The sequence below is a fragment of the Lutjanus erythropterus genome, chromosome 8 (assembly GCF_056507025.1).
Source record: "Lutjanus erythropterus isolate fLutEry1 chromosome 8, fLutEry1.hap2, whole genome shotgun sequence".
Lineage (NCBI taxonomy): Eukaryota > Metazoa > Chordata > Actinopteri > Lutjaniformes > Lutjanidae > Lutjanus > Lutjanus erythropterus.
In genome coordinates this window covers 32,212,708-32,239,922 of record NC_139324.1, presented here as the reverse complement: position 1 = coordinate 32,239,922, position 27,215 = coordinate 32,212,708, and the positions used below count along the sequence as shown (strand labels likewise).

At 40.3% G+C, this 27,215-nt stretch overlaps 1 protein-coding gene across 1 annotated transcript in view; it reads right to left on the bottom strand.

The window, feature by feature from the left end:
* Positions 1 to 27,215, bottom strand: part of abca12 (ATP-binding cassette, sub-family A (ABC1), member 12) — a 118,344-nt gene that overhangs the window by 66,813 nt on the left and 24,316 nt on the right. The window contains exons 19-33 of the mRNA XM_084725330.1: positions 24,784 to 27,036; positions 22,960 to 23,343; positions 21,381 to 21,493; positions 21,048 to 21,115; positions 19,899 to 20,047; positions 18,884 to 19,014; positions 18,238 to 18,380; positions 15,919 to 16,086; positions 15,484 to 15,701; positions 11,832 to 12,761; positions 10,577 to 10,683; positions 8,645 to 8,751; positions 6,263 to 6,462; positions 4,563 to 4,639; positions 2,482 to 2,612 (exon numbers count right to left, since the gene is read on the bottom strand). Of these exons, the coding sequence (XP_084581456.1) occupies positions 2,482 to 2,612; positions 4,563 to 4,639; positions 6,263 to 6,462; positions 8,645 to 8,751; positions 10,577 to 10,683; positions 11,832 to 12,761; positions 15,484 to 15,701; positions 15,919 to 16,086; positions 18,238 to 18,380; positions 18,884 to 19,014; positions 19,899 to 20,047; positions 21,048 to 21,115; positions 21,381 to 21,493; positions 22,960 to 23,343; positions 24,784 to 27,036 (5,179 nt within the window). The remainder of the gene's footprint in view (positions 1 to 2,481; positions 2,613 to 4,562; positions 4,640 to 6,262; positions 6,463 to 8,644; positions 8,752 to 10,576; positions 10,684 to 11,831; positions 12,762 to 15,483; positions 15,702 to 15,918; positions 16,087 to 18,237; positions 18,381 to 18,883; positions 19,015 to 19,898; positions 20,048 to 21,047; positions 21,116 to 21,380; positions 21,494 to 22,959; positions 23,344 to 24,783; positions 27,037 to 27,215) is intronic.

The window sequence follows — 27,215 nt, the reverse complement described above, 5'->3', positions numbered from 1 at the left end:
CATGGAGTCGGATGCAGTACAGTTCATGTGCAAAAGGAAATTCTTAACCTCTCTACCTATAAATCTACTTGCAATTTTCACTCGCCCCTGCACAAGTTGTGTTATTTATTAGCAGTTATCAGATAATAACAATGACTTAAGTTAAATGCCGCATTTAATCTAGGGCTGCAATGTCCAGAAAAAAAGATATTCAGTTTAATATTATAGTAAACAAAGAAAAGCGGGACATCTCCATATTTGAGAGGCTGAAAAATTAATTATCAAAATAGTTTAATAGTTCAATTCCTTTTAACCACTTTTCCGTGGGGCAAGTGAATTACCAGATTTACTTTCCTGATGAAGCATTTTATTTGCCCCGGCAAAAGGGCAATCCTTATCTCATAAAACTTGTCATGGAGGAAACATGTATGAGTTATAAACATTTGTCAGATTTTCTGTTGCAACATGCGTGAGGTTCAGTGAGGCTTTCTCAAATGTCTGTACTTATAAAAAAGGATCATATTTAGGCAATTTTTAAAATCTTTCCCTTCATGATTCCTTATGCCTTATTTTTCTCTCACTCAGAACATACCGAAGACACAAACTTTGTTGAGTTTATTTTGTTATTTGTCTGATGTTGACACTGTTGAGTAAAATGCCTGGACAAAATAGATATAACCTGAAGTTTTATGTGGGAAATGGGCTGAGCTGGTGTGATATATTGGAACATCCTGGGCTTGATTTCTCCTCCTTTCAGCGAAAACAACATGTATGTCACCATGTAAGTCAGTCTTGCTGCTCTGAGTGCTTGGCAAGAATGGTGTGCAATCAAACACATATAATTAACTGTTTTTCAAGCAGGCAATCATGGAAGTGTGTTTGTTTGCATGAGTCACATGGGTCAACTGTTATACAGCCACATATAGTGTTGATATTTTAGTCACTTAGTGTGTTACCACCAGCTGACAAGTGATTTTCTGTGAACCGTTTTCAACATGATCTTGAGAGCTGGAGACTTTAAGAGGGCAGCTTTTTATTCCACCAAGTCATGTTTCTTAAGAGAAACGGTCCATGTACAGTGGCCAGCCGCTGAGTGATTCTGATTAGGCTTGCAGTTCAGCGTCCATTGTAGTGTTTTTTTTGTTTTTTTTAGCCTGATTGATACGGTACTAAATTAAACAAGCTAGCTGTATAGAATGTAACTTCTGTGCCATTAGCTGGAGGTTACAGGGTTATCCTCCAATCAAAGTGAAGTTACATTTACTGTAAATTGCACCATGTAGCACAAGCCTTAGGCAGAGTATAGCCCAAAGAAAAAAAAACAATACAATTATACAAGTCCATATAACATGCAAATTCAGAAAAAGTCATTAACACTAAAAAGGCAGAGGAAATTATTTTTGGCCTCCCTCCTGATTGTCAGCTGCCTTCAGCGACAATTCACAACAAAGAAATTGATGGATTCCTCATATAGAGTTTATTCCGTAAGAAGATGTAGCGGCACATTTATTTTCATGTTTTAAATGGTTATTCGGGATAAACGGGCGATTCAGGGTCCCTCCATTTAAACGCAACAGGCTGCAGAATCCTTCTATGCATCAGTTGATTCTGCTGCTAAACCAGAATCACCAAAATGAATCTGAGTGTATACTGACAATAAAGTTGTATTGTATGGCATTGCATTGCAGTCGTACGATATCGTACTGCATTGCATCACACACTTATATTTTACAATATTAGTTACTATTTAATTTGCTGATTCAGATTATAATTATTAAATATAAATGGACTAATAAATTGTTACAAATTATTATACAGTAATCAAAATTAGTTTGATCTTTACAGCTGCAGCCTTAGTAAAGCTTACACTTCAATGCATCAATAATTAGAATCCAATAATATAATATAAATAAAATATAAATCTTTTGGTACTTTCAGTAAGTTATTATGCTTATTTTGAAGCTAATACTTACATGTTTTTACTCACAAGCTAGTTTAAAACTGCACTTTATCGAACTACTACTTCACAGTGAAAAGTAATTAAACTTCATCTTTCTAGTCTCAAAAAACAAAACTAAATGACCCAAAACTGAACAAATGAAAAAGCCACTGATATTTTGTTGTAGTTAACGTAACACCAAACTACCGCGAACAGTAGTTAGAATTATTGAACTACAGATACTTAACTACACCCCAACACTGTTTTAACTTGATTCACACTGTAGTACTGCTACTTTTAGTAAAAATAAAATTAGTTCTTTGCAGTCGAGTACAACGGGCCTCCTGAGAACGGCAATCTGAAAAACTGAAAACTGTAAGTTGTGACCTCGTTCCACATCATTCGGTGAGGAATGTACTGTAGTAGTGCGCGGTGTGTTTCTCTACAACTTTGTACAGTCTGAACCTTACATTGTGTCTTTGAGAAAAATAGTGATTAAATGTTTGCTTGTACACTGTATATACACTCTATGTGGGTAAATACTGAAGATGCCCCTGGCTCACCATGAAATTGTTGTTAGGTAGGGTTGTTTCCAACAGGAGGCCGAGAGCCGTTGGATCAAAATCCATGTGTTGCCGAACATCCGCAATGAAGGCTGTTTTATTCCTCAGCATCTCGCCGACTGTCACCACTCCTGGGAAATAAAGTGATATAAGCGCTTGTTGAAAAGTGGATTTTTTATTATGACAGTGATGCAGTGTATTGTTTGCTTTTTTATATATATATAGAACCAGTGTTTTTATTTTCACTTGTATAACAGTGGAAAGTAATGTTACAAAAATAGCCTGTAAAATCTCCTAAACATTATCTTTTCTTCCAGTTGTATTTTTTTCATTTAATTTTTCATATACATGTCTACTACAGTAGTACTGTATCCTGATGGCATTTCCTGCTATAGGAACAGCTGTAGGTGCAACAGCTGCCTCAGGCTGTGTTCACGTGTAGCTTTGTTTTTTTATTGCCAGATGCCAATACCTGTTTGATACTAAAACCACAGCAACACCTGGCTGTTGTCTTACCATCCTCAGAAGCACAGCTTTGACTGACATCGACCATTCTCTCAGCCAGCCAATCACAATAAAGAAGACACCGTTTTAGTGTTTATGAGAGAAGCAATTACAGACAAAGCGACAGTGGAGAAATTGGCCGCTGTAATAACTTCTTATTGTAAGATTATTCAGCAACAAGCAAACGGTTTTTTCAGGCACAAGTCAGCAATGGGCGAACTGAAATGAGCACTCTGTTGTTATGGAAACAAGATTTGTGATCTGCTTTCTTTCACTGTTATCACATCAGGCAGCGCCCTTTTAATACCGAGGTGACCGCAGCCCTAAAATCTGAATCTGGCCAGTTCAAAACTTTTTGGGTCACAATAAACCATTCATACACCTTTTTTCCATTGATATTCTGTTTTTCATAGGGAAAAATGTGTGTATCATTTTGTATATAAACTCTTCCTCTTTGATTTGTCTCCATATTTTTCCTTCTTCATAATTAGCCAGACACATAAGACGACAAAATCAGCTGTGAGACGTAAAATCTGCAGAAACTAGAAGAGCAGAGTGCAGAGGCAGCCGGAAAAGAATGCTTGCATGCAACCCCTTTGTAATCACCAACATTGTGATTAGTAACAGTAATCAATTACATATTTTAATTGGTAACTGTAACCGATTGCAATTTAGTTACATGTAACTAGTAACATGTAATTAGTTGCTCTGCAGCACTGCTAGTATCCTATCAGACATTTGTGTGAGATTTTGTCATAATTAGTGTATGAATTCTTTAGTTATGGCCAGAAAAGTGTTTTTTGTGGTCACGGTGACCTTTGACCTTTGACCACCAAAATCTAAGCAGCTCAAGTGGCCGTCTGTACTAACTGTGAAGAAGTTCCCTCCAAGCATTCCTAAGATATCGTGTTCACAGGAGTGGGACAGACATGAGGTCAGGAGACACCCTGGCTGACTTATGGCAGTAAATATATTACATATTTCTCCTTTAAGTACATTTTGATGCTGATACTTGTGTATTTTTACTCAGAATTGGGGAAACTCGTTGGAAACTGTAGTTTACCAAACTTCTACTTCACACTGAAAAGTAGTTAGAGGTCAGAGGTACAATTGAACTGTGATGGAGTAAAGTGTAGGTGTGTTTGATTTAGGGACCAGGGCAGGTCGATCCTTAATTTCCACATTAATTCTTGTGTTCTGGCCAAAAAAGTGTTCTGTAACGTCATAGTGACCTTTGACCACTAAACTCTAATCAGTTCATCCCTGAGTCCAAGTGGACATTTTCACCAAGTTTGAAGAAATTCCCTCAAGGCGTTCTTAAAATATAGCGTTCACAATAATGGGATGACCCAAAAACAGCAATGCCTGTGGCCATGGCTGTCACCGGTGTAGAGGTGTAAGAAAAACGGTTTTTCAAGGTTTTTCAAAAGTTGTGAATCACAGAGGTCCTTCAGCATACAGTCACAGAAATAATGAGGGTAATAATTAAGAGAGTTGGTCAATAATAAACAGCAGTAGTGCAAGAATGTATAATGTTGTGTTCTGAAATACTGTTGTGATGTTGAGAAATTTCTCACCTGGGGAAGTCGTGTTAATTTGAAGAGAGCGCAGGCTGCTGGCGGTAAAGTTCAAACCTTGAGTCAACACAGAGGTCCTGTAATCACATAACACACAGGCATACAAATAACTTTAGCCAGGAAATATGAAACATAAAAAATCTTTTTCTTGGGGACGAAGCTTTGATTTAAAAAAAACATAAAATAAAATGCTCGCAGGCGTCCTGGAGGCTAAATGGACTGAGGTGAAAATTCAGTTAAAACCAACACAAGAAAACTTTGTTTATTGGCCCCCAAACGACAAAAAGAGGTAACTGTCTGATTCTGTAGACTTCAGTGCCCTCAAATCCTGTGAGGTGAGTCTGTGGTAATTTATACAAAAGGGATACGTGAGGTAGACAATGACTAGACAATGGTGAGAGCAGCTTCTTCTGTACAAACATGAATATAAAAAACTTTAAAAGGGTAGTTCAAATTATTTAATGTGGGGTTGTGCAATGTAATTATTGATAGTGTGTTACATACAGTAGATGGAGGTCAGCATGCCCCCAGGTGAAGCAGAGGCGTACAAGCACAAAAGCTAAGCTATTTATCCATTTAGATTGTTTTGGTGTGGGCTGCAGAGGTTTGAAGATATCAATAAAGAGAGACAGAGATATCTGACTTATTGCCAACACAGTAGGACTAAATGTCACTCAGCTTGTGGTGCTCCAAGCACCAAAAAGTACATTTGCAAAATTCATCAGCAATAACTCTTTCCAGAAATCATACTTAAGCAAGACAATCCACAGACCCTGTTGTTAGGATCCATTTTCTTTTAGAAGAAAGAAAGTAGTTCCTAAATTTAACTGCTCACAACAAGGTCTGTGGATTGTCTTGAGTAACCAGGTCATGATTTCTATAAAGAGACATTGCCGTTAAATTTTTCAAATGTTTTTTTCACTGGGGCATCTCTTCACCACACCAAAACATCCAGATGGATAAACAGTACTACAAGTAAGAGGAATCGTATGTACTTTTATTTTAGGGGTGAACTGTCCCTTTAGAAGTGGTCCACCTAAAAAAAAAAGTCGATATCAGTTTACGTGTGCACTATATTTAGAATGTTTTCACCACCTTCCTTTGCCATCAGACAGACTTTTTCCACCTTTTTATAAGCCAAAGTATTGTCTTCACACCAACCAAACTCCATGTGTGAAATAAGAATTTTTACCTCGCAGAAAATGAGAGTGTCTGGTCTACTGCTGCCTTGATCTGCTGGCTTGTTTCTGTTATTGTGTGACGTAGGTGTTTTAAAAGTATAGTTTGGATTCACCAATGTCACACAATAACACAAAGAAAGTAACAGTTCGAGGAAGCGGTAGACAAGCAACTCCAGTGCTCTGCAAGCTAAGATTACTGATTACAGCCATGGAGTTTGGTTGGTTTGGAGAGAGTGATATTTGTCTTATGTAAAGGCAATTTTCTGCCAGTAACGGCAAAATAAAGCAGTGAAAATATTCTAAATATAGCGTACACTTAAAGTAATGTTGACTTTTTTTTAGTTGGACAGCAGTACATTGCTTATCTTGCATGCTGGTATTCTTCTCCGCTTCTCCAGCCTATGAGAGCGTCGACTAGCATCTACTGTAAGTATCACACTGACTATTGATAAAAACTCATATAGCCCACATTAAATAATCCAAACTATCCCTTTAACGGGGATGAAGAGAATACTGTACCAGTTTGATCGGACTCTGTAGGTGCTCGGGTCTCCGATGATGACCTGGAAGATGGCATCGGCCAGAGTGGTCATGTTCATCTTCAGACTCTCGACCAAGACCTGTAGGCCGGGTATAAACGTGTGACACAGCTGACCGGGCCTCAGGGAGACGGTCCGCAGCAACAGACGCACGGTCTCTGTATTCTCGAGGCTGCACACCTACAACAAATCAGTCACGTCAGCAACACAAAGAATTTCTGCTCTCTCAGGATCAAACGTATGCAACAAAGACTGGCTTTAGTCATACTGTGCCACCCAACATGGTGTGGGAATATTTTACTAGATTAATTATTTTATTACTTTCAGGGTCAGGGTTAGAGCTCAGTCTTACTGTGCCTCAAAGAACCCCAATCCAATTGAAGAATTTGTGAATGCGTTTTTTTTTTTTTTTTGTTTCTGAAAGGTTTGACTGTTGATGGTTCTGTCTTTCAGCCTTTCCCTTCACATCTGAGCAAAACTTTTGAAGCCTTTTTCATTGAATACTTGTAATTTGCAGCTTTTTTGGCACTGGCAGCAAATAACAGGCTCTGGCATTTAATCAAAAAGCATATCACCATCTCTGTCAACCTACAAAAATCAATTTCATTCAAACTGTAACCAAAGTCGAATCAGTGGCGTTCTTGTTTTTGTTGCCTATTCATGTTCACGTTGCAAATATATTTTGCTCCAGTTTCACTGCCAGTAAGACTTTGGGTCAACCACTATCAAACACGCCGCAGGAGCGCAAGATGAGCACAACATTATATTTTGACAACAACAAGCGACAGTGAATCCAACACTGAAGGCTGACCAGCTGTGTACAGCTGTTAATTGTCTGTCAATGTAAAGCTACGCCCACTGTCCTGAAAATAAAACCCCACTGCTCCAAAAGTACTATACACACATCTAACTCCCCCTTAAAGATTATTAATCATTTCTTACGACTCATAAACAGAAACTTACTCAACTGGAGAACAAAGGGGACAGACTGTGGTTGTAGCTTTGTGGTTAGAGAAGCAGTTATTTCACCTTAACGTTTCCTTATTTCCTCATTTTAGTTGAGATATCTTTGTCATTTTATGAATTCTTACAGTAAATATATAACAGATCCCCCCTTTAATGTATCAGATGTAAAGTATTTTGTTACAGAAACTTGTAGTTAATTAGATTTTGTGGCCTGTTCTCCTCCGGGTCTCCATGTTGGAGGGGAGGTTATACGCTTCAGGTTCCACAGGCGACACCTGAAGTTGTTTAACATCCTCCTGGATCCACATTTTTATAAACAATTTCTAATTTTACATGTCAGAGACTCTGTCATCTGTTTGCTCTTCTGTTTTGTACATGTGGTATCTATTGCATGTCCATCAATTCTTGGAGGGGGATCCCTCCTCTGTAGCTCTGCTTGAGGTTTCTTCCATTTCTTTTCAATATTAAAAGAGATTTTTTTTTTAGGGGTGCACATGTAGCTCAGTTAGCAGAGCATGTACCCCATATACCGAGGCTATCAGTCCCCTGCTGTGGCCACCGGTTCGACTTCTGCCTGTGGCCCATTTGCTATATGTCATCCAGTCCCTGCCCCTTTCCTGTCATATCTTCAACTGTCACTATCAAATAAAAGCAAAAATGCACCAAAAAAGGGGGGAGGGGTTTGATTTGCAATATTGGGCTACATAAAGAAAAATGGACTTGACTTGACTAATTATAAATGTGCTTATTAAAACGCTTAAGGGAGAAATTTGTAATATATTTGCTGTAATAAATCATAGGATACGTCATCAGAGGTTTAGGAAACATGTTAAGATGAAATCTTTGCTGTGTTGTCCTCCTTTGAAATTTCAATTCTGGACTAGAACAACTGTTTTTGTTTGACTCTTTCACACTAATCAGAGATCAAATTAATACCAAATGTTCCCTGAATGAGAAAATGTCTGTTTTTGAGTTGTAAGAAATCAATACCTGTTCAATTAAGAAATATTTTACTGCCGTTCAGCATGTATATAATAATAAGAGGCTTAGCTTTATATTGACAGACAGATTGATAAACAGCTGATCAACATCCTGAACAACAGATGATCAATTTATGCTCCTGCCTGAGCTTCCCTGAATCTGAGGAGGGGGCAGGGGGTAAACAACTTTCTTCAACCAAACTAGACTGTACATATAATGGGATTTCAACCTATTTAATATACAGACTATGGCTCCAACTCATTATGTGGACTGCTATAAATATTTTTGCATGTGTAGTCGCTACATATTGCTCCTTTAATGAACCCTGACAGTGTTGTCAGATATTCTGAAGTACAATTTTTTCCACTCTTGATGAATGATAAATCTGTGACGGTGTCAGGGTCAGTGCAGAGACCTGGGACTTCAGGTGGTGAAGTTGCTTTGTGAATTGCGGGTCTGTCAGGCTGAGGCGGAAGAGTGCAGCGGCTGTGTTGATGGTCTGTTGCATGAGGATCAGGTTTTCTGTGCAGGGAAAGGGAGAGAGGGGGAAAAAAAATGAGAGAAAGAGAAAGGTTATTAGAGTTAGACAGGAAGATGGGATGGGAGAGGGAAAGGAGGGCAATAAGGTCTGTAAGGTGACAGAAAAACATGACATCCCACTGGGCTTCATTACGACTCGCACCATTACGGGGCAGCGTCGTCAGGCAGCGAGCAGCAAATGATGTGCTTAAAGTGAAGCCCTGTGCGGGACTGATGGGGCCAGAGGGGCCAGCAGTACTAGATGCTGTCGTGCATTAAAACACATCTGACAAGCCCTAAGAAAGGCACCACCTCAGGCAACAAGATGTGATGACAGAATATTTAATTAGGCCAAAATTAGACAATGGTGATGTTTAATCTCTGGGTGCTCAACACCTAGAGGCCTTAGCAATTACAACAGTTCACTCTGGGTGTGTGTGTGTGTGTGTGTGTGAAGAATATGAGTGGTGGATTTGGAGAAGTGAAGCCGCTGCTGCTTACAAAGAGATTCTGCACACTAAAAACATTATCACACAAGCACAGATGCCAATTAAAAGGAGGTCATAGATGTCCACTTGTGTGAGCGCGAGGGGGAGACGTTTAGCGAGGGCGGACGGGATAAGTGATTGAATTCTACTTTGCTAATGAGATTTAAAAAGGTGCTGAGTGGCTTTCTGCTGGAGAAGGGCCATATGGCCTTGGGCTCTTTGGGAGCTCAAGCTAAGCTGATGTGAAGTCTTATTTCTCATATCTCCACGATGAATTATGCCGTGCTATAATCATGTATACAATAACAACGGCATTAACAAAATGTTTTATGGTCCTCCCGTGGTCCCGCAATAGCCATGAAGGACGGAGAAAAAGTTGCCACTCTTCCATGCCGTGCCTCTGTTTAATAACAAAGCCTGACAGGCTTGTCACTCAGCATTTATACTGTTCATACTCTTAGTTTTTCCAAGTCATTATACAGAATATTTCTGTATTTTTTTATCTATATTTGACTGTTACACTGCTCATATTCTCTAGATGTCATAATTTACCTGTATGGCATTATTCATACGTAAATATTCTTATCTGCATCATTATTATTATCATCCAAAATAACTGTGACATTGTTTGTACTCTTAATTAATCTATGTAGTATTTATTGTGTGTCTATCCTTTACAACGTTACACTGCTCATAGCGTTGAATGTCACAAACTCCACTCAAAACAGTCTTACCCTGCACTGTTTTCTATTTTATTATCTATTCATGCTGCTACACTGTCGCTATGTTTAAATACAGAAGTGCACACTGCATTTTAAATCACAGCAGGCAAACGCCTCGTAGCTCATAGCTCTATTCCCGTTGTAATTGTACTTTTCCTGCGAGCCAGATGTCTGTTATTTTTTTGTATGTTTTTTTGTTTGCTTTTCTAAAATTTATATTTTTACACGTCTATATTTGATATGTCTTTGTTAGCACCTTGGACTGTGAGAAATAAAAATTTGCTCCTGTTCACTGTGTGTGTGGAAATGAAAACAACTTGCACTTGACAGACTGTGCATAAACATACATACTGTTACAGCAGCTATGTAAACACAAGCTGCAGCATCAGTGTGAGCTCTACAGTACAGAAACAATTAGACTGAGCATTGAGTGGGAGGGAATTCACTGAGGAGTCAGTAGGTAAAGTTAATTTGGAGAAACTGAAAGGATGAAGCATCATTCATTTGGGGATTCTCCATTTAACTAATGAGTGCATATTTCTTATTATGAGATTGCCCTTGATCCAAAAACTGTCCAGACTGAGTCAGACAGACGGTAGATCAGAACCGTTAAGTTACCTTGAGATTCCCTGGCAAGCAGTCTGGTGATATTCTTGAGCAACGCGGAGAACGGAAAGCCATCAGGAAGCATGGCAGCAGAATTCATCAGAAGATCCATTGATGACCTGCGGAAGATCCAGCAAGGATTGTTTATAAAACAGGGTCCAACAGAGCAACATAACAGTGAAAAATAAAACAAAAAGGAGAGATTTAGACCGGACTGTACCAGTAATATTAATTTAATCTAAGATTAGTTTGAATCAAAGTTTAGTATAGTTAGGTTTATAATGTGTTAATCCAGATTTTAAACTATACAGTTGTATAATTATAAAGTAATTTAGTTTGGTAAATAAAAGTTTAACTATTTAAACTATTTTAACCTTCAATATGAAGATTGTTGCCAAATTTAAATAAATAAATAAATATGTCTGAGTGCTGTCAGGACCTAATACGCTGTAAGGAGCTACCTAGCTACTTTATTAGCTACCCTGCTAATAAGTTAATAAAACATTACACAGTTCTCTAGGTAGCTAAAAAGTGAAAATATGAGTTATAATGTTCGGCACCTTGCTAAAAAGTAAAAGAAAAAGTTATGTTGTTTGTTAGCAAGCTTAATAGTAAACAAAATGCCACATTGTTAGCTATTTAGCTAATAAGGTAACAAAACATTGCATTGTTTGCTAGCTAGCCAAAAAGATTTTTAAAAAGGTTACATTGCTGGCTAGCAGAAAAGTAAAAAAAAAAAAAGCTACGTTGTTTGTTTACTAACTTAATATTTACCAAAATGTTAAATTGTTAGCAATCTAACTAAAAAGTTAACAGAACACTATATTGTGTGCTGGCTAGCTAGCTAACAAGTTAGTAAGCACAGTTAGTCTACTTATGATGGATCTGCAGGGAGCTCTAATTTCTCCTTTAAGTAAAACTTGTCAGCTGAAATATCTGGCGTGAAGAAAGAAGAGATGCATCACAGTCTGTCCCTTGATGTTCTGTGAGGAACGTGATTTGTAATTGTTCTCAGTCCATCTCAAAGTTTAAAGTTTATACAAGACCACATTATTAATTGGAGTTCCGGTTCAACAGAATTAAATTTAATCTGTAAAGAGAGATTTAAATCGTGATTTAATCTGGTTTAAAAATTGGACCTTGTTGGTGCAACCCAGTTTTAAAGCAGTTGTTTTTAGATGCTGGAGCAAATTCATATCTGAAGCTAAAGAAGTGCATCTTTTCTTATTCCTAAAGCCACATTTTGGCTAGTGCAAATAAGACTTACGTCTGGAATATGCTAGGTAGAGTCAGGGAGGAGAGCATCCCGAGAACAGCATCAATAGTTGCTTCCCGAGAGGCATTCAAGCCCCACGGCATGCCGCATGTAGCTCCCTTCATCACAATGTTCAGATCAGGATTGGCTAAGAACACGTGGACGTTCTCTAGAATTTCTGCTGTGCTGGGAGTGACAGAGATGGCTTTGAACATGGCAGGGTAGTCAATGTAGAACAGGTCTATGAAGTCATTTATGGGCTCCCTCATCGGCATCGGCGGGGCCTCGCGTCTGTGTCGGCGGCTCGGTGTATGGTAGCCTCCTGTCACATTCTGCTGATACATGCTGGGATGGTGGTTCATGGGTGCCACAAGACCACCGGTGCTTACTAACTGCCTCAGCATTGCAATTATGTTTCCAGCTAGGTCTTCAAACAACCCCGTGTTGGCTGGAATGTCCACATTCATGTGGTTCAAAAGAGACAAGAGAGGCCTGAGGAGGTCGTAGATTTTGGGCAGAGCCTGAGTCAGCAGGTCCAGTCCAGACGCTTGAGTGGAAGCCAACCATGCAGACATCTCAGTCACCTTCTGCATGATCACGTTTGTGGCGTTGGACGCTAGAACTTGCTCCAGGGCTTGGTAAACCATAGGCGCGTCGCCAAATATCTTCATGTTGACTATCATTTTGACAACTTCTCTTATAATGCCAGGTACAGAGAGTCCAGAGAAATTTCCCCAATTCATGTCGCCCAAGGTGATGTTCAAAGATGACAGGACGATCATTGCTGCTTCTCCGAACACCTTCTCAGATGAGCTGCCGTTTTGAACGAGGTGGTAGTTGTTCAGGATGTGACACAGAGCTTTCTCTACACCTTTGATGTAAGGCTGCAGGAACGGGGCCACCTTGAGGAGCTGATCTGAGAGCGATTTGATGGAAGACAAACTGAAAGGGGAGAAATTCGATGAATGACAAGTTAAGTTCATTCTACAAATCTCGTGTAAAAAATATAGATAGGGATTAAACAAATTGAGGGTACCACTGATTTATAATGGAGCTGATTTTTAAAAGATTTAGAATTAGGTTCTAATTAGGCTGTAAACACTTATGTAATGTGTTGTAACAACTTATTAATCAGAGTAAGAATCGCTTTATTTGTCAAATGGAGAAAGTACACAGGAATCTGACTTGGTGATGCAGCACAGTAACGATTGACAAACCTAACTATTAACCTAATTATAAACCATTTATAAGAGTAGTCTTACTGAGAATAGGATGAGTGTTAAGGCTTAAAGAATTTGAAGAGGAAGTACTAACTCTCACCAACTTCTTTCATACAATTTAAACCATGTTTTTGATTAATTAACTTAATACAATGATTCCACAGAATTTAAATTTCTCAGTTTTGAGCAGAAGTAATATTTCTTCATCATCTCACTTTATACTTATTCGCATAGTTTTCCCATTTCATCCTCGATAATAGACTGGGGAGTCTCTCCACTGTGATCAATGATCTATAACTCATGCAGTCAGACCTGATTGATTCCCTGCGATATGCAGAATGTGATCCTTATCACCATGCCCGGCTCATTATTGCAGCTGGCGAATAAAGGGAAATCAATTTTAAAGAGGATGTCTCGGCTAGCTGAATCACGGTTAAGCTGCTATCTGAGTGGGCCTGCCTGTTTTCAGCATTAAATTAATCAAGCCAAATGCAAATGTGATCGCTCCAATTCCTCGTGTAATTATGTATGAATCAAATTGGCCTGACTGGTGCATTGTGGATAATGTTGTGGCAACAAATGGAGCAGTGAGTTCACGTATGGTTGGGTTATGGGTCTGTGAAGAGATGCAACTGACATTTCAACAGTTACATAAAATAACTCAGACTCAGACATTCAGTCTGAAATGTTCAGGGGGTTTTGTTTCGTGACTTTTGATATGACTGCACTGCGCTGTCCTCATATCCTGTGGCTTCACTGTGGTCTGGTCTGTCTGATCTACTAAAGCTTTTGGTGAAAAATTGGGAACAAAAGGACGCTACGATGAATTTCTCCTTGTGCAACTTTTGAAAGTTACAAATAAGTTTTTGTCGTTTCATTCTGATGTAGTGATGCAACAAAGTGATGTTTTTTCACATGTAGGATCAGGAGTTTACAATGTTAATTTCATGTGTTGTCTCATCAATCTTCACTTAATAATTGCATGGATCTGGGATGATCATTCACTAAAGATAGATTTTTTAGGTGTTTTATTTGTATTTTCCTTTTATGCACAGTAAATCATGACCACAGTGAACGGCACATCAGGTTCGCAATGACATAAATCTGATTGTAGCTGTAAATATTCACTTGTTTTTCCTGCATATCCTGCAGGACACGAAGTTAAAAAAACAACACTTCCAGTTATCCAGTTAAATATGATCAGACTGTAATGTTCAGGAGGTTTTGTTTTGTGGCTGTGCTGCATTTCGATAAAGACGGTATTGCACTGTCCTCATATCCTGTGGCTTCACTGTGGTCTGGTCTGTCTGTTCTAATGAGGCTGGTGGTGAAAAATTAGAAACAAAAGTAAGCAATGATGGATTTCTCCTCATGCAACAGGTTGCAACTAAGTCGTTGCTGATTCATTCTAATTTACTGGTGCAACAAATTGTTGTTGTTTTTTCACATGTAGGTTTTGAGAGTCTACATCAATAATCACTTATAATTACATTGATCTGGGATGCGAGATTCATTACAAGTAACTTTATTTTCATGTGTTTTATGATGTGTTTCCCTTTTAAGCACAGTAAATCCAGGATTCCCACACCTTCTCCATTTCAAAATTCCAGACTTTTCCAGACTCAGATGTCCAAAGTTCTTGTTAGATTTGCCAGACTGTATTTAACATCTAGCTTTCTTTTCCATTTGGAATCTTTCACCAACCAGGCTTTACAGTATATTTATTTATTAATTATCAAGCCAGACCTTGAAAAAGTTGCATTTACCCATTGTGGCCGTTGCGCGACTTGACTTCCCTGTCAAACATGCCCAAAGAGGAAAAGACTAACCAGTGTTACATATACTCGTATTATTGTCCCTGAACATACTGAATAAATAATATAATGTTCATAAATAAGACCAGAAAATGAGTTGTTGTGTTAATTGTCACTGCAACAGTGCAGCTATGGAAACAATGATAAACACAGCCAGAAAGGTTTACTTATGCATAAAAGTCTTTTCTGGTAACTATATCACTCATAAACTGGGCCTTCCACAATAATAACAGCACACCAGTGGGGAAAAGTAGCCAGCTGGGGGCATCCATGGGCCCCCCAACCCCCCCCGGAGAAAAAATATGGCACGAAAAGTAATGTGTCTTAGAGATGACTTTGCTGTAAAGCTGCCTCCCCCAAATGTCATGAAAAAATACTCTTCTTGTATGATGACGATGATTTATTTGTCGATATTCTGCATTTTATAATTTCAGAAAACATGGTAGGGGCAAACATAAATACTTTTCCATATTCTCTTTTCTTTTTTCCATAACTATGCTGCTCTGGAAAATACTAAAATGCTATACTTTTACATACTTATACTGCATAAGAACCCTGAACGTCATGACTACAGCAAACAACACGTCATGTTAGCAATGACATAATCGGAATGCAGCTGTAAATATTCACCTGTTTTGCAACTGTTTGGCCTGGAACTGGTTGAACCAGTGCTGCTGTGCTTCAGGACTCAGAGGCTGGCCTTCCAACACAGAAAGTAGCTCTGAGAAAGTCATGATGAGCTGCCGCGTCACAAGTGTGGTGTTAATGCTGACTTGGTAGAGAGACTGTACAGCCCTGACGATCCTGGCTGCTGTGGCGTCCACACTCGTTGGTCCCACACCCATGTGCTAGACAGACAACATACAGCAGAGATGGACTGTGAGCAGCGTGGAGGCTTTTTCTGTGTGTCAACACTGCCACCAAGTGGTCAAACTCTTAATTGCGCTTTAATTAGTTTAATTTTTTTCACACATTTTAACATTTTTAGGGAAACAAATGCAGAATATAATATCCTTGCCTTGTTTGTTTGTAATCTCCTAATTAATTTGGCGTGTATCTACTCACACTCATGTTCAGGTTGGTGTAAAGAGCCTCGGCTTCTTTATAGGCCTCCAACACAGGTTGCAGGTTGATTTTGCACCACACAGCCATGGTGGCTTGGCTCAACCCCGCTGTCTCTCTTACTGGCTCCCATGCTTTCAGAACCTGACTGCACTCCAATGAGCCATTAGCCTAGAGGGAAAAATGTCAACAAAAAGACAGGCGTCTTATTGTGTTACATACGCATTGTTCAGAGAAAAACCAGTTAGGTTGGCAAGACAGAAATGGAAACAGAACAAAGTGTCTGAGAAACAAAAGGGGAAGGCATGAGGGAAATAACACAATCTCTCTGTTCATGAATTTTACACAGAAGCAAAGAAAGGGCACAAGTCTCACACAGGTATCATAGTTTCTCACAGACGTACACAGCAGGTACACACCCACACACAAAGAAGATCACTTTAAAAGTTCTCTGTTACAGTATAATGCAGTATACTTTCATCATAGTATGGATTAGAGTCTATCCACTGTCTTTTTACGGTGTTAATGATGTCAATAAAAACATCTACTGAAGGTAAATAATATGGTTTAATAATTGGACCTCACTATAACTGTTATCACTAAATCAGTCACAGTGGGTGGCCGCCCACAATAGAGTCTGCTTTCCCTTGAGGCTTCTGCCTGTCAAAATAAAAGTCTTTCCTCACCGCTGTCGCCTTAGTGCTTGCTCTTGGTTGAAACTATTGGTTCTGTAAATGATATCATAAAGAGTACGGTCTCGACCTGCTCTGTATGGTTGTACGCAGCATACGGAACTGACTGGAACTGACCGCACAGCCTCAGTACACGGGCTGCACGCTCTACCAAGAGAGCAACTAGGATGCCACTTTATAGTCATTTTGAAGCAGTGTTTAGCAGTGGTGTCACATTTCTTTGCACTGATAAGTGTTTCTAATATTTTGTCCCCCTTGCGTGTATCACCGGGGGTGGGCAAAACATTAGAAACAACTTTCAATATACTGCTGTTTTGTTTTTTTTGCATGCCAACACACATACTGATACTGCTTTATCTGTAATAAGTCATTATATGCACATATATCAGCCCGCCAGTGTACAGTTCAGTCTTTAGTTTCGGGAAGCAATGAAGGGGAAAACAGTCAGCACTGCAATATGCAATTAAGGGCAGACAAAGTGACTGTAGCTTGCTAAAAAACACCAGCTTTCAGCATGTCAAAGGCTTATTTTAGCATGTTACATCTACCAGAGTGGAAAAGTTATAGGGACAAACTCAATTTTCAGATTGTCTCAGAGTTCCCTCTCCCTACCTTGAAATGATCACATTAAATGGCAGGAAGTGAAATGCTTTGATATCTATGACTATTTATCGAATCACGGGGTAAGATCATGATTTAACCAAACAAAGATCAAAACCAGGCCTTTCATAGCTAAGTTAGCTTTGACCTCTACAGTTGTCCTGGACAAATTAGCAACTGTAGCTCCCACTTCAGCAGAGAGGATCCCCCAGTTTTCTCATTCTTCTTGCTGATGCCTCACGTCTGTATCCACTTTTGTCTGCTTAAGGGCTCAGTTTCTTGGTTCAGCAGCTTATGAAAACTTAGTTCTGAGCTCTTGGTAGTGCATCCCACCACACAGCAGCTTTTCGGTATTTTTCTGCTGTTTGCTAGCATATAGAAAGTAATAAGGAGGTATTGTCATGCAATACAAAGTGAAAGGAAAGCGATTAATTATTTTCCCCTCCTGTGTGGTCAGGGCTTATTGCATTCTGTGTCTATATGTGACAAAATCTGGCATTAACTAAAGCTGTTTGTGCTTGTTAGTTTTTCCATTATGTTGTAGATCAGATGTCTTTCTATCAGTGTCACCAAAAGCAACACTTCTTACAACCTACCTTTGGATGAGGCATAAATAATTGAGAGTAACAAATCCCAGCCAGCATCCCGTCGACAGCTACATCCTGATAATGTCATTCAAAGTGTTGGCCACGTGTAGCTGTACCCTCATGTTATCTGTGGCTGGAATGTGGACTTTGTCTGTCAACAGCCTTGTTGAAGGATAAATAAGCATGCAAATGCCTATGCAGGCAGGTGGAAGAGACAGATTCCAAACACACAAAGACCAGCACACTCCCACTGTGCTCAGAGATAGGTATTGAGACAAACGTATTGTTAATTGCAATAATGCGTGACGATAACTTGCAATTATACAGTCGCCCTCCTCTCCCCCTCCCAATCTATCACACACATACACGCAAACACGTCTGCAACAAAATGACGGCGACAACACTCAGTTACGCTATCCCAGAGAGAACAGTGGCAGTCTAACCTTCTGAGCCGCCTGCACCGTCTGCTCGATGGCAACTCGCATTCTTTCGGAGACCTCAGACAAGTTAAAATGAGTGCTGTTCACAGACTGCGCAATTTCTCTCATCAGGGTCACGACAGGCATCTGAAGGCCTAGGATCATCACTGGGAGGGAGGAAAGACACAAAGATTGACCAATGAAAAGGTTAAAAAAGGTTAAAAAAAGGACATAGATATGAAAATAAGTTATATTTTGTTATACATGAAATGATACAAGTGACATGTAAACAAGTATTTTCAGGGCATGTCATGGTCTCAAATGTGTGCTCTGCAACATTTAACCAGAAGTGTGAGTAAGTCACCAATGTGCAAGTCACAAAAGTCAAAGTCCCAAGTCCCCAAGGTTCTCAAGTTTTATCAGTATTAATCAAGCAAGTCTCACATTCTCAAATTTTTTGACATACAGGAAGTCTGACTTAAGTCAAGTGTAAACCAAGTCTGCAGGTGACACGTGATATTTTACATCTGCAGAACATAAGAATCAGTTCTGCCTTCAGTGACACTTGTTTCCTCTTGTTGTGTAACAGTGATGAGTCTGGATCGCTTAACAGTCGATCCCTGTCCCCGCTACACAAATGTGAGACAACAGCTGTTCACTATGATCTTACCGTTCTGTGCTCGTATGTTGTTGACAGTGTTTCCTATGATTTTTTCGAACAGCGGGATAACAGACGGGACACCATCCCACAGCTCTGTTCCATTCAGGGTTGACAGTAAGGCTCCTAGAATCTTTTCAAGTCTGTGACAAAACACATGGCGTTTGGTTTAGGTCAATCACAGAAGCAACAGAACAGAAGTCTTTATTATGAAATAATTGACTATCATCTCACGTATCACAGACGTGCAAGTTATATGATTCAATAGCTTACAAAATACAATACAAAGTAATGCAACATTTTTTTGCAACAAGCAATGTATTTGTCAGTTTTGCAGTTCAAGTACCCAGTTATTTAGTTGGATGCTCAAATAAGCAATCCATTATTGTTACAATTTTACTGTATTTCAGGGTTCCTTCACCTTTTCCAGAGTCAAATACTTTTTTTTGTGTCTTTCCAGGCTTTTCCAGCACCTCACAGCTGTGGTAAACTGAACATTTAAAATGATTATTTCACTCTTTTTTCACATTAAATCAGTTAATGTGCTATAATCAACCAAAATCATGTTTTGTGATAGCACTGAATCATAAGGGTGACAAATTAAAAGAAAGAACATATTACATTACATTTTCAAGCAGTTTAAGCCACTTTAACCAACCATGTACTTCTCAATCCTTGAAAACACTACAGAAAAATTCAAATGTTGTCAAGGATTTCCAGCAGCTGTACAAACACTCTGTTTTTCACCACTCAAGGAAAAACCACCGCCTGCACCTGTCACCAGAGGAGACTCTGAGGATGACTTTTTTTGCATTCGAGACAGAGAATAGACACAGCCTACATTCTTAGCTGACACTGAAATCGCAGAGCATCTCAAGTTGGGTCACCATCCTGACTAGCGTGACTGTGGAGAAGCTTTTTAGCCTCAGAGGTCTCGTCACAGGAACTATCACACATATTTTGATTTTTGAAAAATAACTTATTTGGTTTGGGTTTTTTTTTTATTCCAAGTGGTGTTTAAACTTACTTGTCCCATGTGTGTTGGTCTGCCTTCCCACTCATCACCTGCTGCAGAACTGGAGCAAGATGAGCAAAGGCCTGCAGAGATGGAGAAGCTGTATGTGACCCTGGACCTCCCATGAAAAGTGGCCAAAGCATGCTCAAGAGTTTGCCCATCTGACAATAAAAAAGGGGAAAAGTTAGGCAAAAAGTTTGCATTTTATACACACACAGAATTAATGTGATTCAAAGAAAAACCACAACTAAAAAGGTTGTGTTTCATGTGCCATTTGAATCATAAAATATAAGTATGCTTCCCAAAAATTATGAGAAAAACTGGCCACATATAATCTACATTATAATGCACAAAAACACAATTTTGGAAAGGCCACATCCCTCACACCAAAAGTCTGTGCTCATAAAAGTGCACCATGATTATTTTTTTCTCAACACAGTATAAACTGAAAAGCAGTAAAGTGACATATACTTTTCAGATTTTGAGTCTATCAACACCAAATTTGGTAGACAGCATCAGGGGACTGTTGCAAATGAGCAAGACTGGTCAAAAACATGGCCGCCCTGAATCCAAATATCTTCACAAAGGGCTGGGCTTAGCAGGAAACTGACCATAAGTCATTAACCATTTGTCCAATTGTCATAGTCATCTCTTCATGTGATGATTGGGAGTAGGTCAACCACAGTATTGTGAGCCCCGCCCTTAGGGAGCAGGACAAATGCCACAAACGTGTATCTGAACAACCAGTAAACAGCATTTCACCAATTTTGTTTCATTCAAATCCAATCAAAGGGGGCAAATGGTGAAACTTTAAGTTCATAATTATTCAAAAGCTGCAGGCTTTGATGGTTAAAATGTGTGTGACTGATTTATTACAGTAAATATATCAGATTTCTCCTTTAAACATAGGACACACTTTAATAAATGATAAGATCATGTTTTTCGTTTCGATTATCTGTTGTAGTTCGTCATAATAAAGATGCTTATAGGGTGTTGGTTCAGTTCCAGTAGCTACAGGGATGATACTGAGATATTTTATTTTATTGCAATGTTTAACATGCACCCATCTCACAAAATAAATCCACACTGAACTTAATTAAAAGGAAAGAAAAAGAAATATGAATGTCTCCTACATGCAGGTGATGGTGTATTATGTGTTACCTTTCCAAACATCATGGGCAATTTTTCCACTGATGCATTCTCAAAGCATGCCCAGAGACTCATGTTGCCTGAAATCACAATAAATATTGATCACAAAGTGGACCTCAATTTCAGTGTCATACATTCAAACACAATCTTTTGTGTGAAACCCGGAGTGAGGCGTCTTATTCTTACAACAGGCAACAGAAACACTGTGCTATTTTGATCCACAGCTCTTAGGCTGTCTGGCATCAACGCCTGAATAATGAAGCACACAAGTGACCCCCACTCCATCAGAGTTCATCAAGATTCAACGTGTTGTCTATCTACAGTGACACAGAGAGGCTGACTTACCTTGGCCAGACTCCAGGATGAAGTGAGTGATGTTAATGAGGACAGAAATGTAGGCGTGGGCTGTGCTGTTTGGCATCTGGAAGCTCTGGACTGTCTTCATCTCATTCAAAATTCTTAAGAAACAAAGCACATCAATATTTCACATCTGAACATGTCTCATCAAAAGGTCATCAAAGCGTTGCAGAAAACATGCACGCTGTCCTACTCTTTGTTTGAAATGATTCATCTCATCCAGTGGTTGAATGCAGATGCCTGATGGTTATCTATTAACTTTTTTTTGACATCTAATTACTTTCCATTAACTAGCTGGTATGTCAGGACAACCAAATTAACTTGAATATAAAGGACTACAATTTGACCTCTCAACATTTATGGATAAAACACTGTATAAAAACTTGTATTTATGCAAGTTTATCTTCCTCTAACATTTGCATAATTAAACCTGCAATAAACCGACGTTTTGACCCCTTGGTGACCGGAGATAAAAAGCAGATTAGCATTAGCAAAATTAGCATTCATCTGGAGTTGTATTTTTATCCACCTGATGAATGTGAGCCTGAAATTCACTCTCCTTTTAACTCTGGTTTTGTCTACAACAACCCCTGACGGAAAAAATCAGGCCGCTAAATGTTCCACTGTAGCCATTTTTCTATCCAGATGTATCGCAAATTTTAGTCAGAAAATTATCATACCATTACAGAAGAAGAGGTCGCAAAACCAAAAAAACCTGAAAGATACTAAATTGGTCCAAAGGTGTGAGGGGACCTGCAGCATCAAATGATAATTCTCTGTGGGGTTTTTCACTACATCGTGTCAGTCATGTGATCCATTTAAACGTACAAAAACATTTATTATAGCTACTTAAAGCATTTAATTCCTCATGAATTACAATGATTATATTCTTTTCTTATAAAAGTATTGCAACATGCTAACAAATGCATTAAAAGCATTTTTTTTTACCCAACAACAGTAGGAAAACTCCTGTTATGGATTTTTATTCTGGAGCACTAGTTTACCATTTCAAACATTATTTAATGCTACTAAAATATTCATACTGCATATAATTTATATGGCATCTAGTTGTGTATAGTGACTTCACAGTGATGGTAACCTGGAGAAATACGTAGCAACTGCATGTGCAAAAGTGAGTACTGCAGCCCAAGTAGTGAGCTGGAGCCACAGACATCTATGGTCACTGCTCTGAAAATGCACACTCTGAACTGCCTGCCAGACTCCATCAATATATTGTCCAATCTAACCGTTTATTGATGATTTCTTACAACTCATAAGCAGACACTATCTCATTCTGTGAATATTCTGCATCAGTTTGAGTTCTAATGTGTAACAGAGCATTTCAGTTTAACATGTTTCTTTAATCTCTGATGGATATGTTATCATCATATTACAGATTTCTTTATTTCTTTTTTATGAACATATTGTTTTTTTCATCATCACAGCTAACCTTTGTCCACATTTGCTGATGGCTGTTAATTTCAAGCCTTTTTCAATTGCATAATATATTATGGAAATGTAGTAATTTATTCTGTTAAAATATTAGGAATATATCAGCAACACTCACAACTGATTCCAGCTGTCTGGTCCTGCGGCTGTGGAGACGGTCTCAAAATATGTGGTTATTACTTTGATTCCATGGTGTAGGTATTCAGCGACCATTTCTGGTATAATCTGTTTGACAACGCTCTCTGCCCTCATGAGGATGACAAGGGAGATGTTACGTGCTGAAGCAAAACTCATATCTGGGTGGACAATGAGTTTAAGTGAGCCCTGCACAATTTCCAGAATGTTCTGCTGCACAGAGTGTGGCAGGGCGCCCGTGCTTTGGGACAGGATCTGCATAGCAATTTGGACTGCTTCCAAGATGGCGGCGAAGAACTGGTCACTCTGTAGGCCGCCTGGTTGCTCTGCCACCATTAGGGCTTTCCTCAGGGATTGAGTGATGTTGCTGACGATGGAGAGGTAGGTCTGTTGATCATCACTGAGAAAAGGAACCACCGTCTGCAGCAGGTGCTGGAGGTCTTTCACAGGGGTGGAGACATTGATGGAGGGGTTTCCCCATTGGAGCATGTTAGTGAGGATCAATGGGACATTTGGTTGCTCCATCCACTTCTGAACAATGTCGAGGTATTGCTTAACTTGGAGGTCAACGATATGCAGAATGGTTATGTTGAACAAAGGTGGAGAACCTGTTTGATTATTCTGAGCCACTAGGTTGATCTTTATGACCTCATATAGACGTCGGAGGATTTCAACTGTTGTCAAGCCAATTTTAGTAACCCCTGCGCCATCTGTTGGCTGCTGGAGGTTGTTTGTCAGGAACTCGATCTGGTTGCTCACGAATACAGAGAAATTTGTCTGGGCCAGCTGTAATGGCACTTGCATTTCTGGTATAATCTGTTGGACGATGCTCTCTGCCCCCTTGAGAATGATGAGGGAGATGTTATGTGCTGAGGCAAAACTCATGTCTGAGTGGACGATACGGTTAAGTGAGTCCTGCACAATTGCCAGGATATTCTGCTGCACAGATTGCGGCAGGGCGCCCGTGCTTTGGGACAGGATCTGCATAGCAATTTGGACTGCTTCCAAGATGGCGGCGAAGAACTGGTCACTCTGTAGGCCGCCTGGTTGCTCTGCCACCATCATGGCTTTCCTCAGGGACTGAGTGACGTTGCTAATGATGGAGAGGTACGTCAGTTGATCATCACTGAGAAAAGGAACCACACTCTGCAGCAGGTGCTGGAGGTCTTTCACAGGGGTGGAGACATTGATGGAGGGGTTTCCCCATTGGAGCATGCTAGTGAGGATCAATGGGACATTTGGTTGCTCCATCCACTTCTGAACAATGTCGAGATATTGCTTAACTTGGAGGTCAACAATATGCAGAATGGTTATGTTGAACAAAGGTGGAGAACCTGTTTGATTATTCTGAGCCACTAGGTTGATCTTTATGACCTCATATAGATGTCGGAGGATTTCAACTGTTGTCAAGCCAATTTTAGTAACCCCTGCGCCATCTGTTGGCTGCTGGAGGTTGTTTGTCAGGAACTCGATCTGGTTGCTCACGAATACAGAGAAATTTGTCTGGGCCAGCTGTAATGGCACTTGCATTTCTGGTATAATCTGTTGGACGATGCTCTCTGCCCCCTTGAGAATGATGAGGGAGATGTTATGTGCTGAGGCAAAACTCATGTCTGAGTGGACGATGCGGTTAAGTGAGTCCTGCACAATTGCCAGGATATTCTGCTGCACAGATTGCGGCAGGGCGCCCGTGCTTTGGGACAGGATCTGCATAGCAATTTGGACTGCTTCCAAGATGGCGGCGAAGAACTGGTCACTCTGTAGGCCGCCTGGTTGCTCTGCCACCATCATGGCTTTCCTCAGGGACTGAGTGACGTTGCTAATGATGGAGAGGTACGTCAGTTGATCATCACTGAGAAAAGGAACCACACTCTGCAGCAGGTGCTGGAGGTCTTTCACAGGGGTGGAGACATTGATGGAGGGGTTTCCCCATTGGAGCATGCTAGTGAGGATCAATGGGACATTTGGTTGCTCCATCCACTTCTGAATAAGGTTGAGGTATTGCTTAACTTGGAGCTCAATGGCATTCAGAACGGTTGTGTTGAATATTGGTGGAGAAAATGGTTGATTATTCTGAGCTTCTAGGTTGATCTTTACAACCTCATATAGACGCCGGAGAATCTCAACTGTTGTCAGGCCAATTTTAGTAACCCCTGCACCATCTATCGGGTGCTGGAGGCTCTTAATAAGGAACTCGATCTGGTTGCTCACAAATACAGAGAAATTTGTCTGGCCCAGCTGTAATGTCACTTGCATTTGTGTGACATGGAAAAACGGTTGGAGGAGGTCTGAGACTGCGCTGCTGCTGGTGATATTTGCCAACCTTCTCAAGTACCAATCGATGATCGTTAGATACACCTGCTGAGAATATGTGGGATGCTCCAGCAAGGTGGCATTAAGGTTGCTAAATGGTTCTGTGTTGGCAGCTAGGTGTATCAGACTCTCCAGCACTCTGATTTCATTCATTATCTCCGGTGTGTTCAGGTTGTTCAGCTGGAGGCCCATCTTGACATTGGCCAGGGTGCTCTTCAGGGTGTTTATGACCCCCATGTGAGGATTGCTGAAGTCAGTTTGGAGGGCATTGCTGATAGTGTTATTGACGATTAACGGGATAAGGGAAAGGATGGTTGTCTCGTTACGGAGAGCAGGTATGCTTGTTAGGAAACCGCTGACCCCATTTATCAATCCCATGACGCACTGGGCTGTCACCACTGGGTTACGCTGTGGTTCGAAACACTCTTGAACGTTGATAATTTTCATTATATTTCCTAGTAGGGTTTTTATGTCAGCAGCACCAGCTAGCGCAGCAATGCTCTTCAGCTCCTCGAGTGTTAGGTTTGACTGTGCCAGAGCATTCTGGACATGAGACACGGTGATATTTGGTGATGCCATGATCAGTCTGATGAAATGAAGAGTCTGTTTGATTGTTTTCACAGAGACAGCACCATCTGAGGGCAGGAGGAGCGAGAAGAATACGGATACAAGTTCCTCACGTTCCCGTCCCACAAGAGCAAGGTTGGTTTTAGCTAAGCTGATGGTGGCAGTACCATTGGCCGAAAGCATCATGTCTAATATCTGATCCAGGAAAGTAAAGATTTCGGAGATTCCGGCCAGGCAGTTCTGGCCTGCTGCGCATTGGGCCATCTGATGCTGCAGAGCTTTGAAATCCTGGAGGAAGCGAGTGGCTTCCTGTCGCACCTCAGGTGGTACAAATGGCACAAGTATGTCTATGATGATGTTCTGGGCAGCATCTGGTCCAGCCTGAGTCAGGTTCTGGAGACCCTCAGGAGTGAGGAGGTCGAGAAAGTCCTTGGAAACCTGGTGGAGGTCAGTGATTACTGCCTCGCTCAACTCCCCAGTTGGTAACAAGACATGCTGGATTTTTCGCGGCCTGTACAGGGACTTGATAAATTCTTGTAGCTGGCGTATGTACCCAAGAATAATGTTAGTTGGGTCACCATTTGGAGCATCCAGCACTCTCTTCAGGAGCTCCATGGCACTGAGAATGGCCTCTACAAAGCCTGCTGAGGTCTGGTTGGTGAAAGGCCGGATGGCTTCTCTGAAACGGGCCACATAGTCAGGATGGAAGTAGTCTGAATAGATGAGGAGAGTGTGTCCCATGATGTGCGAGAGAGACAAGGTGAGGTTCCCTTCCAACGACAGGAACAGCATTATCAAGCGCTCCAGTTCAGGCATCGTTGGGTCTGTCTCATTGAAGGTAAATATGTGCTGGTTGAGCCTGCCGAGCTTTGAGGCAACATCAATCACCATTGAGACATTGACGGGACCGTCACTGAGGAGCAGAGGCAGCAGCGGTCCCAGACCAGTGGACTGTAGCAGGTTACTGACGATGGGAAGCATGACTTGAGGGTTGGAGATGTGTTGGTCAGAAAGCATGGAGATTTTCTTGACAAAGTCGTCCAAGTTCTGCATCAGGTTAATCAAGTAGGCAGAAAGCGCTTCTCCACCTCGGATTTCCTGTTTCAAAAACGATCCTGCCAGATGTTTATAGACATCACCATAAACATGCTGCAGCAGATTCACACTTCCTTTGAGACAACTACAGAGAAAAAAAGAAGAGTGGAAGAAAACATGTCAGAATTTCATAGATGGTTTATGTATGTAAAACAGGAACAACAAAAATAATACTTTTGTACTGTGTACTAACCATTTTATAAATGACTAATAATGCTGGCAGTCACTTCATGTTAAGCATTTGATTAAAGGAACAGTTTCCCA